Source organism: Typopeltis vanoorti, chromosome 6, assembly GCF_054136105.1.
Source record: "Typopeltis vanoorti isolate ZY-2024b chromosome 6, IOZ_Tvanoo_1.0, whole genome shotgun sequence".
Classification (NCBI taxonomy): Eukaryota; Metazoa; Arthropoda; class Arachnida; order Uropygi; family Thelyphonidae; genus Typopeltis; species Typopeltis vanoorti.
This window is the reverse complement of record NC_143554.1, coordinates 5,563,281-5,579,145: the sequence shown is the minus strand read 5'-3', so window position 1 is coordinate 5,579,145 and position 15,865 is coordinate 5,563,281. Positions and strand designations below refer to the sequence as shown.

At 36.6% G+C, this 15,865-nt stretch overlaps 1 protein-coding gene across 3 annotated transcripts in view; it reads right to left on the bottom strand.

Moving 5' to 3' along the window:
- Window positions 1–15,865, bottom strand: part of LOC150105259 (leucine-rich repeat flightless-interacting protein 2-like) — a 308,848-nt gene that overhangs the window by 209,756 nt on the left and 83,227 nt on the right. The window contains exon 1 of one of the 3 annotated variants that reach the window (XM_090394021.1): window positions 3,301–3,481. The exons of the other annotated variants lie outside the window; for them this stretch is intronic. Coding sequence (XP_090250147.1) covers window positions 3,301–3,378 — 78 coding nt within the window. The 5' untranslated portion in view covers window positions 3,379–3,481. Of the gene's footprint in view, window positions 1–3,300; window positions 3,482–15,865 lie in introns of those variants that run through there. 3 annotated transcript variants of the gene reach the window in all.

Sequence of the window (15,865 nt, the reverse complement as noted above, 5' to 3'; positions counted from 1 at the left end):
CTTTCAACAAATACCTAACTAGGAAAGAGTGCCCACCTTTTAATCTTCTTCGTCAAAACCCAGAAATTCATCTCCACAGCTAAATGAAGAGACACTTGAAACATCTAAATAAGAATCTGAGTCCTCATACAACAAATTGTCCTCTGTACCATCCAGTGCATTATTAATGCCACACTTCTTAAATGATTTAACCACTGCCTCAGTTTTCAGAGCATCCTTCCTCCATCCATCCAGCCTTTTGCGTGAACATGTACAAACACTCCTTTAAGCAGTTTTTCTTTGGGTAGCGTCTTCCTTTTAAAAATCAATAGTGGCGGCAATTTTGTCCCATCAGCACAGCAGAATAAAACAACCATGTAGTGATTTTTTTCGTGCCCCGAAATTTTAACAGTAACACTTTTTGTGCCCTTGGAATCTACATAACTCGGAACAGAGAAAATTTCCAGAAATGAAAGTAATAAAAACTGAGTATCGGCGTATAAGATGCGTCCTGTTTTTCAGACCTATTTTAAAAGAAAAAAAGTGCGTCTTATACACCGGCAAACACGGTAATTTTTTTCCTTAAAACTGTTTGTTTGTTCGCTAAGTCTTTATCTTTATTATTACTTCAGACCATCTTCCTTCTTTTTCTTTTCAATTTCTTGCCTCTTCTGCAATTTTTCAATTTCACATTTTGTCCTGTGAAGGATAACATTGAAGCATGCTATTTCTTTATTAATATCGATTTCCTTCTCCTCTATTTTCACGGCCGCACATTTGACATTAATTCCTACATTTTCCATCTTATCGTCGATACTGTAATATGTATTGACAGTACATATAAATAATCATGTAATAGGCACTCTGATACATTTAATACTCACTCTCTCTCCAGTTTCGATTTCCTTCCATATATATCCTTTAATTTTCTCGACGAATATATTTCACCCTCACTACACTGCACAAAATCCTGCAAATTCAAATCATCTGACAACATGGTCTTTGCCACCATTGTTCTAACATGTTGGTGCCATACCAATAATATCGTATTTAAACAAAAGTAAATAATCAAATACAAGGTTTAAAATACAATTTTATTTAATGCTGACCATAAAAACAAACTTATATTATAGCCTACCAGTTTCGCCAGCAGACTGTCTGGCTTTTTCAAGGCGTTTATGAAAAGACATAAAAACTAGTAAATGCAAATTGAAAGGAACATAAAAAACGTTGTAAACCAACTAGTAGCTAAGGTTACATGTTCACGTGACAGAGAGGACTTATTGTTCTTATTCGTTATCACGCATGCGTGTTTGTTGTAAACGTGTAATGTGATTACTCGTGATGAGTAGATTTTGCCAGCTGGAGAGTAGTTGCAGCTTGGACAAAACAGTTTTTTTTTTTTTTAAATTATTATTTAATAAAACATAACTTTCTAAACAAAATATTTTTTACCTTTAGGAAAACATGGAATAATATGTGTCAAGAGCCATTCTAGTAAGAAAATTAAAGTAACAAAGTATATTTTCCAAAAGTGTCAGAGTGTGTGAGACTGCTGCCCTGCTTACTGGAGACCTAAAGTGGCTTGAAAAAGTTCTATGTTTGGTCTCTAGAACAAGATTTCAGACTATGTAAAAAAATTAATTAAAAATACAAAAAATATATATAAAAAATTAAAAAAGTCCTATGCTCGCCCATGGTACGAATGCACTATAGGTTTATGGGAAAACCTTTTGTGGGTGGGAGATACATAAAAATATTTAAAAAATAAATTTAAAAAATCAATTTGTTTTTTACTGACTTCTTGGAATGGTTCTCACACAAAGGAAATGTTCTCCAAATGACAAAACAGTACCATACTAATTTTATGGATCCAGCGGCAGATTACCCAATAGGCACACGACTAGGGCGCAAAAATTACATAGCAAAAAAAAAAGATAACATGCCTCTAAAAATTTGGTGAGCATTTACATTTATTTATTTTCTATTTTATTTTTTATGGAATATAGGAAAATGATATAGTTATTATGTTAAATTACGATAACATTATCGATCAATTTGCAGATTTAAAATCACGAAAGGTAACACTGTACGTTGTAATATTAACTAGACAAATTAAATAAATAATTATAAAGAAAAAACTTATTATTTAAGGATTTTATTGTCTTTTTAATATATATATATATATAAAAAAAACTTAAATAAAGTGACTTATAACAAAATTGCGCCTAGGGGCTCAAAGGAACATAATCCGCTACTGGTATGGATCTTCTGTTGACGTACCGGGACGTATCATTTCAAACACGGCACTTGAGTGAGTACATTTTTTGTTTTACTTTATGTAACGAGTGGGATTATGCATAATTTTTCGAACCATGAATTATTATTAACTAGGCTTTTCATAACTATCATATCGATTATTAAACTGATTCACTGACAAAGCATTCAGAGACGATTCATTCCACTCATTCACTACTAACCAATCAAAAAAAGAGACTTCACATCCCTGCCACCTACACTTTTACTCAACTTCCAGTTCATTTCCCTCCTGGCATCTAGTTTATAAAAATCCGTTTAGTAACATTTTTCTGTCATATCCCCCTTCCCTTCTATCAACCAATTTCTATTAACGTTCATTCTGACCTCATACGAAGTATTCCATAAGTTTGTTAGCATCATGTTGGTTAAACGCTTCTGAATTGGGCATCGCATTTCCGTATACCCGTTACAAAACAAAATAGCCAATTTCTGTATTGGAATAAAGAAATTATGAAATAAGAATGCCAGTATATTTTTAATAAAATAAGAATATGCGAGTTTTGATAAACGGACATCGTGCCCAAAATTTGAAAAGTTGACCGTAACCAATTAACTGTTGTTTGACAAATAACGGTATGAACTGTCTAATTAGGTATAAGCTATTATTTAGAGTTAATTTTTGAACGCCGTTACAAAATAACTACAGATTACTAATAATACATTAAAAATAAAGTTTTTTCAATAAATAAGCGAGTGCAGTTCGTGCTAAGGCTTTCCTCTCCTCTTAAAATAAATATTTACTTCAGTTATGTACTTATCAAGCATTTGTATATTACTCGCCTACCAATTTCAGCTTAGAGATATCAACAGCACAGGTGGGGATGTATCAATACACGACGGTCAAAACAAAGAAGAGAAATTTATTTCATTTACTAATTGCAAGGAAATTTTCGGGAGCTTTGCCAAATAAATAACATTCATTCCGAAACAGAAACTGTGCTCACATAATACTAATAAAATCTGAACTAAGTAGAAAATATAATGGCTAATAAAGATACAAACCCTATAGTTTCTAATATACATAAGTGTTGGAAAGCACTGATCCATATCTAACAAATGGTCTACTTCCAAGAACACCATGGAGCAGGACTATTAAAATTCTTTACGTGTGTTGTCTATGGAAATCAGAATACATACATGATTATTACGATGAAACGGAAGGAGACAGAGCAATAGAGGTCCTTGCTTGAACTTGGTTTCCAAGTTACAACTTGGAAAACAGTAAGTTCTACACATTTTTAGCTCTCTAGCTTTAACAGTAAAACTGCACCTAACCCCTAAAAAAAAAAATGAAAGACGACACCCACAACCCGAAGATGGGAACAGAAATGAGTCAGTGCTGGCATGCCATCCTCTAATGACAGTTCGCAAAACGACGCACGTAACAGGGCGTGAAAAAGTGGTAATTGTGGATGAGAGAGAAATAATCACTATGAAGAGAGAGAATCATCGCTAAAGGTTTAATAAAGACTGCAATCAGTTCATCTTTTCACTTAATAGTCCATGAAATACTGTCCGACATCGATTAATATTAATGCAAGCAATTCCTGTCAATTCCTAATTGAAAAGAAATGGCTGGGAAGAAAACTTTTTACGGAATTAACTATTATGGTGAAGAATTCTAGATTAAGGATGAGAATATTATGCACACTTTTCGGATGTCCATTCCACACATCTAATGACATTTTAATGAGTTGCTGTTATCCGGATATACTTCTCTATTCATGAACAATTCATTGGTCGACTACTAAATTTCGGTTGTCACCAAGTGCTCCTGAATTACTTTTCCTAAATGGAGTCCAATAAATGTAAAAAAAAAAAGGGGGGGGGGCGAAAAACGTTACCCACACAAACACTTACGGCGTCAAGCTGTCATTCAACAGGGAAACGTAAATCTGGCAATATGAAAACATTCCAACGCACGATATGTGACACGTTTGGCTTGTCAAGTCACGGCGTTCCAGGAGTGAAATAAATGCAAGGCCGAATGTAATCAGCTGGTTAGAATTAAGCAGACGGGAAAATCTTCCTAAATAAATCAGTACCGTACGACAGGATATATATAAATTATGAAGAGATTTCTGAATTGGTCTGAGATCTAAGTTCATCTCCTATTTAAAGATACACGGTTTTTGAACATTTGAACACGATAAACAGAACAAATTAAACATTAAAAAAAAAAAAAAAATCCTGATAATTGCGAAGCACGCTGGCACAGGAACTTAATCTAATTATTCTTTTCTTTTATTTATTTTTTTTCATTTTGTGACACCCACCCAAAGTTTGTAAACCTATAATACATTAATACCATGGATATCTAAGGATTTTTTCCCGTCTATTTCAGTTAATTATATATAATTATAATGATCTAAATATACGTGAATATAAATTTTATATTATTATTTATATTAAATATATATTTAATATAAATAGAAGTAATAATATTAATTAGGCTTAATATATATTATATATATTTTATTTGTTTCTTACATAAGTTAGAAATCCTGCTCCAGTGGCTAAACATAAAACTCATCAAGCCACTTGACGACAGTGTTTACACTGAGGGATGAAATTCAGCTCCCACCTAAAAGCGATTACAAAATCTAGTGCAGTGTTTTACAAACTTTCAGTATCCGTATACCACTTTTAAAATTTTAGTAACAACGGCATACTGCTTCCTCCTTCTCTCGGGCAACAGCAATCTGGGAAAGATTATTGTTATTAAACCACCATGTAGCCAAAAGACTCGTCGCGGGAGATCGTCCCACTGGCTCACACACACAAAGTTTATCATACCGCGCCAACCATACTCTGCGGGAATGCATTCCAATCACTCACCACTCTCTATGCAAAAACCTGCTCCTCATCCCCTTGCTTACACTCTCCGTATACAGCTTTCAGGGATGACCTTTTGTTCTCTACTGTCTTCACCCATTCTATGCAAAACCTCTCCATTGTGGCGCACTCAGGATTTAATCTTGGGGGGGGGGGAGTTAAGTATACGATTTGAGAATACACACTACGCATTGCATACGACCTATGACTGAGCATCTACAGTGATCGCCAATACATGATACCAATGACTCCTTTGGGCCGGCTCGGGCAAACGAAGTAGCGCTTGGTCCGATGAAGCAATACTTCGTTCGCCTCGCGTTCAACAGTGGCCGTGATTCCCGAGAGCTATAGGGTATTCCCATCTTATGTGACCGCTAATTCATAAGTAGTATAGAAACAGAAGACACGACACAATATAAATAAAAAAATAATATTTTTAATTAGGAAAAGATTTTGGGGAAATTTTCTAGTGTTTTTTCCTTTTTCTTTTGGGGGACCAGGGCCCCTTGTCCCTCCCTGGGTGAGCCACTGCCTCTCCCCCATATTAATCTGGTAATAACACCTTAACAGTTGATATGTCTCGTTCATATCCCCTCTCCTCCTAACCACGAATTTCTGCAAATTGCATTTTCTCAATATCTTCATACTCAACATTCCAGATACAAGAAACCACCCTGGTCAATCATCTCTAGATCGTGCACAATAATTCTCGTGGTCTGATCAAAGTCTTAATGCAAGGGAACCACAACATCCTTACTTCTACAAGTCAGCGCACTCCGCATAATTCCTATTATCCATTGTGCTGCTCTCACAGTTTTAGTAATATGTCCCCGAAATTTGAGGAGTTATATTTCATTGATAAACAAATAACTATAAAAGGCATTTATTTTTATTATATTTGCATTATAATAAATTACAAACATGTGAAACTTTTTAAATTATTAAACACGTTTTAGTTATACGAATCCAATATATGCGAATTAAAAATAAAGTAAAAAATAAAAGTAAAAATAAAAACGATTAAATTTTCGATAAAGTTTGGACGAATGAAATTCTTTCTGCTAAAAAGATGTCAGTTGAATGAAACTGATTCTATATTTTTTATTTTTTGAAGTAGGAAATCAAACTTTAATACAACCAGTTTGAACTAAGTGACATCAACCAGACACGGCCCTAACATGGATGTCAGTTCGATAAGTGCCAAGAGACAAGTTTCATTTAAAACTTCCTTCAGATTATTATAATTACGGCTATTATTGCCTGTTTTTGTTTAGGAGTGTCCCTTATTTTAAATACATTGGCTATAATTACTCAAAAAAGGGGTATATATATTTTGGGGCATTATGGGTGAGTATAGAAGACAATTGTAGCAGAATAAGAGGTGGAAAAATTTTGTACATACATTGTTTTGATACTGGGATGTCTTCCAATTCCATGATCCTGCTGAAGGTTGTTTATAATGGGGGGGGGGGAGGAAGGGAGCGTAAGGGGGTGTTTTGATCCAGGAAAAATAAATTTGGAAACCCGGGTTTTGTATATATAAATAAATATATATATTATTGTGTTTAAGGGCGCTTTTGGGGGGCTGGAGAGAAGGGGAAGGGTTTACTTATGGGGAAACTGGGGCAGGGGAGTGTCCCTTATTTAAAATAAGGGACACTCCTAAACAAAAACAGGATATAATAGCCGTAATTATAATAATAGTGTTTAAGAGAAGTAGCATGGGAATTTTCCCAGAAACTATACCTTCCTTTAGACGTTTCCTTCTTAAGTAGCTCTCCAATTTGGAGGTAGAGAATCAGGTGTCTGTTCCTCTGCCATCCTTTTGATCTTGTAATAGCTTTATTAGCCATCCATTTCTTTACATCAATCCAAGAAGTTCTTGGTCTACCGGGAGATCTTCTTCCCTCTATTTCGAGAGATGTTTTCCCTGCTGATCCTCTTAATGTGTCCTGCCATCTTGCACTTCTCTATAAGGTCTTCCACGAGTGCTCTTTTGATCCCCCATTAATAACTTCAATACCTCTTCTGTAGTTTTTTTTTTTTTTTTTTTTTTTAACTTCTCCTTCCAAGAAATCTTCAGTGATCTCTTATAGCACCACATCTCAAAGGCCTGCAATTTCTTGATTATGCATTTTGTATATATTCACGTCTCACATCCATAATTCAATGTGGACCATATACTCGTACATGATTTTATTATTCTTATTTTAGTTGGCTTATTCCAGAAGTCATTAGTAATTTATTATTCAAAAATCCTTCTTTTGCCTTAGTTATTCTTGATTTTATTTCCATAACTATTGTTCCATTTCCTGTTGTTTCTTTTCATAATCATCACTCCTAAATAACTATTTTACATTTGGAAGAATACAGTTGATAATTTTAAATTTGTGTTTTGGTGCAATTTTTTTGCTTATTACCATATACAGTACTTGGTTTCAGTTGTATTTAATACTAAGTCACAATTCTGACTTTTTGAGTAATATTACAGCCATATTTTGTAAGTCTGTTTTTGATTTCGCTATGAACACCAATTCATCGGTAAATCGCATGTTGTTAATTCTATTGCCATTTTTTGTTTGTATTTCCATTTCAATTTCTTCATAGTCTTTCATTATCATTTCACTACATATACAGGGTGGTTCCAAATTCCACGTACAAACTTTGTACGTGGAACTTTGAGGGGAGGTAGAGAACATCAAAATCAACTTTCACATAGCAAAGCATGACCAGAAATGCCACCGGAAGATACTAACAGGGACACAAAGATACAGAAATAACACAAGGAGTAAGCAGTGTAAAAAAACTTTATTAGGCATAACTGAACAGTTCAATAGTAGTTAGATACATAATACGGTTTCACATCAAGTGCTCAGAGTTACGACCATCAGCAGTGATGCATGCCTGACACCGACGACGCATTGATTGGCGTACATTTTCGAAAATACCTGGAGTTTCTCGGATATTAGAAGCGCCGATGGCAATTCTTGCCACGAAGTCCATGTCAGAGGCAACAGGCGTTTCGTACACCATGACTTTAAGGGTCCCCCACAGAAAGAAATCAATGCTCGATAAATCAGATGAGCATGGGGACCATGTGATGGGTCCACCACGCCCCGAAGGACCTGTCCAAATACTGATGCACAGAAATGCCAAAATAGGCTGGAAACCCCATCGTGTTGGAACCACACTGCCGACGCACAGTCATTGGAACATTGTTTAGTAAATTCAGCAGAACTTCTTCCAGAAAGGTCCGATACTTCTGGGAGTACAGTCGGGGAGGTAACAAGTATGGGTCGACTAAACAGTCAGTGATGATACCTGCCCATGCATTAATGGTGACGCGTTATTGTGCAGCATGTGATCGCACGGCATGTGGGTTCTCATGGGCCCACACATGAGCATTGTGGTTATTAAAGACCCTGCATTACTTCAATCTTGGCATCACTTCTGGGTCTGGCTCCTACTAATGAGAACTCAATAAAGGTCATTGAGTTCTCATCAGTAGGATGAGAACTCAATGACCTTTATTGAGTTCTCATCAGTCTGGGTAGTGGCTCATTCCATAATGCATAACATTATACATGTACGTAACAATATGTGGATTGCGTTATCGGATAGTCCCTGCGGTTAGCCTAGTGGCAATGCGCTTCGCAACCATATACCTGGGGAAGGAGTGTCCTGGGTTCGATTCCCGTCGCCCTCGTGAGGGGCTTATGGATATTCCTCAGCCACAGCCAAGTTAGCCGGTCTTGGACGTGGACAGCAGGGTTCCTCCTCCCCCCAGTTTATCTGGGGATTTTCATCCCACAAGCAGGCAAACCGACCATGTGAAATCACAGATCTACAGCCATAAATACTTAACCCCCCATGGGGGGGATCAACTCGCCCCAATAGGGACAGGGGAGAAAAGGGAGGAAAACTCCATATGAATAAATAAAAAAAATTATCGGATACTAAGTCAAGTGATGTGAAGTCATTAGCCTCTATATACAAGTAGCCCAGTCATGAAATTACTTCATGTGCAAAATTTGTTTGCTTATATTTGGATAAAGGATTAAACCAAGAATATAATTTTTTCATCATCATCATCAAATTCCTGCCATGTACCACAAGGGGTGTACAAGATATGACAGTACTAAATGAAAAATTTACATCATTTAATAATTTCCTATCTACAATTTTCCTTCAAATCAGTATTACCTGTCAAGACTCCAACATTATCAGATCTTATATTTCTATCTTCTAAGACACTTTTTTACTGTATCAATCCACCTATATCTTGGTCTTCCTCTGGGTCTTTTTCCTGCCAACCTTGCAGAGAACCCTTGTTTTGCTAATCTTTCCTCCCCCATTCGGGTTAAGTGACCATACCACCAGAGATTAGCTCTGCTAACGCATTCCTGGATGCTGACAATGTCAAGTTCTTTTCTAATGCCGTCGTTTTTAATATCATATTTTCATTGATACCATCTGTTCATGCCCCTAATTTTTCTCAAGAAATACCACTTTTCTTCATAATGTGATCCATATAGATAATGAATAACAGAGGGAATAATATACATCCTTGTATGACACCAGATGTAACATTAAACCATCTTCCTGTACTTCCTTCAATTCTACTGCTGACTTACAACTCAAATAAAGACTAAGCATTGCTTGATATAATGCTCCATTGCCACTATATAGTCTTCGATCAAGTGTTTTTAATAATTTCTCTCTTATTCCATATAAATTTATTCAGTTGACTTCCCACCATACCAGCTTTGTTGATTCTGTTGTCTATTTCCATATTTAATTTTCCATCTTCACTAAAAATTGTGCCTAAGTAGTTGAAATGTTTCACTTGTTCTATAGGTTCTTCATTCAAAATGCAGTTGATATTTTCAATGCTTCTGCCTATTTTCATTGTCTTTGTCTTGTTATTACTGACCTTCATTCCATATCTTTTACAACAGTTATTCAATTTAGTCAGGGAATCTTGCAGACATATACTGGATTTATTTAGAAGTATAACATCATCCACATAAAGCAAAGAGCTGACATTAACATCTCCAATTTTGATATCAGGTTTAATAACACTTTCCTTCATAATGTGATCCAGATAGATAACGAATGACAGATGGGATAATGTACATCTTTGTCATTTTTTTTTTTTCTTTTTTCACATTTGACATCCGTAGACGGCATACCTCACATGGTTTTGGCAATGATGACTTCTGCTAGAATAAGTGGTAGGGTCGCAGATTCCCTTTTCACACAAAGTTTGTAGGACAATCACAAACATTCATGCCCACGGCGGAATTCGAACCCACAGCCACTTGGCTGGAGAGCAGACACGCTAACCACTCGGCCAACCAGGCTGGCTCATCCTTGTCTGACACCAGATTTAACATTAAACCATCTTCCTGTATTTCCTTCAATTCTAATTGCTGACTTACAACTCAAATAAAGACTAACTATTGTTTGTTATAATGCCCCATTGACACCATATAACTGTAGCGTATTGAATAGCTTCTCTCTTGGCACCTTGTCATATGCCTTTTCCAGATCTACAAAACTTAAATACAGATCTTTGATATAATGTAACAAAATATGAAATGATGGTACAACATATAATTTCTTGGCATCTTTAATTTATAGTATAACCAAGTGAAAAAACTTTCAACAACAACAAGTGGAAGCTGATCTTAATGACAAAATTAAATAATTCTGAGTACTACTTTTGGATACGTCTCTGTTTTGACACTGGCCACTCGTCTTCCGAAGTGATAAGTGTTGCATTAGTGGCATATGGATGGAGACCAGTAGCTGACAGTGAAAGTAAATGATCAACAGTCTGCTGAAGATGTGGACAAGAAATACATAATGTCAATTCCAGAATATGGAATCTGTGTAAGTAGTGTCATAATTTTCCATGTCCCATTAGTAGTGTGGTTAAACCTGGAGAGATGCCACATATTTTCAGCTGGAGTCTACTTCTGATACTTGCCAAGAATTCTTTTGTTGTTGATCTGTTTTTAGATGCTTTCCATTTTTCTTCCCACAAGTTAAGGCTTATATCTTCTGCAAGTATTTTATAGCAGAATTTGAATACTTTTGGTAACTTATTTCTAACCGTTCGTTTATAGCCACTTGAGCCAGCTAATCTGCTCTCTCATTTCCTGCTGTCCAATATGCATCGTCATCTAGCAGAACATGATTTCCCATCCCTCTAGAGTGAGATTCCAGACCAGATTTCTTGTCTGCTCTATTAACACTAGATGATTGTTCTAGTTTTTATGCCATTTATAGTGCTTCTACTGATGTTATTTTGATGAAAGATGTTAAGTTCCAATTCCTGGAAATATGTAAGTGAATAACTATAGCAAGTTGTTCTGCTAGGTTGTTAGAACAGAGAAGATGCAGTCTAGAACAGCATTCTTGTATTATGGACTGTCTATAATATACAATGAAAGAACCAACATTTTCTTCTGTTTTGCACTTGTCAGTGTATATATATATGTATATATATATATATATATATATATATGGAATTAATCACTTTCAGAGCTTTCCTTTGCCTTAATATATGTTTCCTTTGCTGGGTGAGGCCAACTACTGTAGTGAAGCAGAAGGTCACAGCAATTTGAATCAGTGTTGGCATTTCCGTTACATCTTCCAAAAGTGACTTCATATGTAAGACAGAATTCTTGCATTTTCAGGCACATCAGTGTTAAACCAATAATGCAAGATGACTCAAATGATACTGTCCTGTATCCTTTAATTATTTGTATGGTTATAAGGCATTGAACTCTGTTTAACTTTTGTCATTTTTTCTTAGACTTCAGTGCATCTTCCCAAGCAAGTGCAGCATAAAATTGTGTGTGTGTGTGTGTGTGTGTGTGTGTGTGTGTGTGTGTGTGTGTGTGTGTGTGTGTGTGTGTGTGTGTGTGTGTTGTAATTAAAAGCAAATACTGTATTTCTATAATGGTATAACTAGCATCATAAGAGAGAATGTAGTGACAGCAAAAGGTAAAGTTTATTATTATTAACATCTGACCTCATGGAGTCAGAGACTCATCGTGGGAAGTCACACAATGCTCATCCACCCATGCCTTAAAATGATTCAATGTGTTTATATTCATAACACACTCAGGCAATGCATTCCACTCTCCATGCAAAGAACCTTCTCCTCACTCCTCTGCTCACACCCTCTTTATACAGTTTCTAGCGATGGCCTCTTGTTATACCTCATGCTCTCATTCTATGAAAAATCTCTTACATGTCAACCTGATAACAACCCCTGACTACCTTATATATCTCAATCATATCCCCCACTTCCTCCTATTTACAAGACTTTGCAATTTCCAATCTCTCAATCTGTCCTCATACTCCACATTCCAAAGACTACCGACAACCTTTATGAATCTTCTGTCGACCCTTTCCAACACATCCTCATCACCATGAAAAACCTGCACTATACACAATATTCCATATGCAGCCTGATCAAGGCCTTATACAATGGCATTCATAACCTCTTTATTTCTGTATTCAAGTCCTCCTGCAAGGCCATAACATCTGCTTGGCTCTGCATTGCTCTCCCTAATTTTGCATCACCTGCAAACAGCTGCATATCGCTAGTTAAACCTGCGCCAATATCATTAACATACAAACTGAACAACATTGGTCCCAAAACTGACCGCTGCAGTACACCTTTCTCTTATGGGATACCACCCCCCATATACAACTTCCTGATACCTATCTGACAGCCAGTCGCTAATCCAGCTCAGAAGTCTACTATCCAATCCCATCTGTTTCAATTTATTTAATAGTTTGTTGTGGGAGCCTATCAAAAGTTTTTGCAAAATTCAAGTACACCACTGTATATGCATTTTCCCTATCCAAGGTATTTGTCACCTTGTTACAGTACATAAATAAGTTAGTAAAACATGATCTCCCCTTAACAAATCCATGTCGATAACCATAAAGAATACTGCTGTTTTCAACCCATTTCTGTATCCTACTTCTCAACAATCTCTCTAGTACCTTCAGCACAACTCCAGATATACAGATTGGCTTATAACTTGAAGCCAGAGCCTCATCACCACCTTTATGCAGTGGAACAATTTTACTTTCTTTTCACTCCATTGAAACCTGTGCTATTGTAAGACTCTTATTAAACAAGCATGCCAATGCTAATGCAATTCCCTGGAACATTCCCTTAACATGCATGGTGATATATCATCAAATCCTATTGCCTTATTGACGTAAAGTTATTTATTTCCTCAAATACCTTCTGCTCATTCACAATTAAGCCATCCTCTCCTATGTCTTCTACACTTAAGTTCCTCATAATTCCACCCCGATCAGGATGAAAAATTGATCACTGTATACCTCAATGTCTTCTGCAGCAGTTACCATTTTATCATTTTCATTAATTAACATCATCTTACCATAATCATTCTTCCTTCTACCTGCCACATATCTAAAAAAACTCTCTATGGTTTTTCTTTGCCTATTTGCCAATTTCTGCTCATACTTCACTTTTGTTTTCCTTACTAACTGAGTCACTCTCCTCCTGGCTTGCTCTTTATACTCTACATCAGGTGTTCCCAACCCTATGCCTGTGGGCACCATGGTGCCCGTTGCTCAATTTGTGTGTATCCGCTGCTGTTCAACCATGTGCCATATAGTTTGAAATAATCACGTGCACATCACGCAACAATTCATGGCATGCGTTAATGACATATGACGATTATTAAATGCATACAATGTAAAGTAGACGTGCATTTGAAGTTGCATTCATTTAACAAGAGAATTCAAAAAATTTGCTTGAAAAAATAGATGGTCCCCATCGCCCTATCGGTATTTTAGAATGTGCTCTAGGAAACAAAAAGGTTGGGAACCCCTGCTCTACATGTAACTGATTAATATCATTAATCATCTTGTACTACCTCCAAAGTGCCTTCTTCTTCCAGATGTCATGCTCATTCTCCTCATTCATCCATTTTATACCTACCTTATCAGCCTTTTGACTTTCGGAATACATTCACACATTCATGCTATTATGTATTTCTTTTTCAGTTCCCAAGCAGCATTATTTACTTGCTGCTCAACTCCTCATTCCATGCTATAGCTCCAAGCTGTCCCTAAGCTTGTCATAATCACCAGCCTTATAATTCCACATATATCCTTTCCTCACAGAAGTCTGCATAGGGCTAGCCACAACTCAGGTCACTCTCACCAACTGGAGGAAAGTGTGAAACCCCACTCACAATTACATTCTCTAATGATATGATGAGATCTAAACCTCTCGATCCATGCGTGTCCTCCTTTGTATGCTGCTTGAGATAGTTATCACTCAAGAACTCAAGAAATTCATTTTCCTTATTCCCAAATGCTATTTCTTCATTCCAGTCTATACTACCATATTTAAAATAACCCATAATAATTACCCTTCCTTTGTTCACTAATCTAAGTTGTTTATACATTTCTTCCTCACCACCCTCCACATTCCCTGGCCTATAGCAACATCCAACTAAATGTCTTCCTATCAACTTCCATGATACACAACACTGCCTCATAATCAGTGCCATTATTTCCCTCTTTTATGTCTACTTTATGTGGACTTAATACCATTCCCCTGCTATCATCAGCAACACTCCCCCCCCCAATGCCTTCTTGCCCTTTCTATCCTCACGAAAAATATTGTATCCTTCCATTTCTATTCCCATTACGACATCGTCATTCAACCATGCCAGCAAAGGTTGGTCGATTGGTAGAGCCTCTGCTACTAATGGCTTAAGCAAGTTTGAGCACGGTTAGTAGTTGGACGGAGGTCAATCGTTCGATGCTGTTGGCACACTCTCCCTCGATGAGTCTTTGGACCGTCTGGAGGTGTCACATAATAATAATAATAATAATAATAATGTTTCACTTATTCCAATGATTTTGGAAGGAATAAACTCAATCACTGAAACCATTTCATCCTCCTTATTTCTGATACTTCTGGCATTTGTAAACAAACAGCAGTTCATTTTTAGGTCTATAATCAACCCACGCCACTAGCTGGTTGTGATTTCGCCACCACACCTGCCCTTGCCCAATCACCTTTATCACTACTTATCACACATATATCTGCTCAGTCTCAACTCCCCACCAACATCGCAATATTTATGTCTACAAGTTCATGGATTTTAGGCCCAGTGGCCAGTTCCAGTCTTGTGCCATCACTTACTTGGTTTTCCAATTCTTCATTTCCCCACCCCCATTTATTCTATCAATAAGAAAGTAGATGGATTTAATAGTTGTTAGTATTATGTACAAGTAGATTTTGCAAAGAAGCCTCTGTAGCTTGGTCCATGTCGATGAGGACCTTTGGCTGGAAAGACTTGGGTTTGAACCTTGTCTAGGTCTAGGGCATAAAGATTCCTTATCCAGACTTTTCAATAAAGGTGATTTAATAATAAATTTAGTTTAATCCTTTATCCAAGTGTAAGCAAACAAAGTTTGCGCCTGACGTATCTTCAGGACTGAGGCAACTTGTGGTAAAGGTGGACCAAACTCTCATCACTTCTTCTCTCAGTATCTCCCATAATGCAAAGCACATCTCCTTGCAGACATGTATAATGCTATGCATTAAGGGAAGTGCCACTACCCACACCAGTTTCAACCTTTATTGAGGTCTCGTCAGTGGGAGCCAGATCCAGAAGTGGTGATACTAGGACAAAAGCAATGGAAAAGTCATATT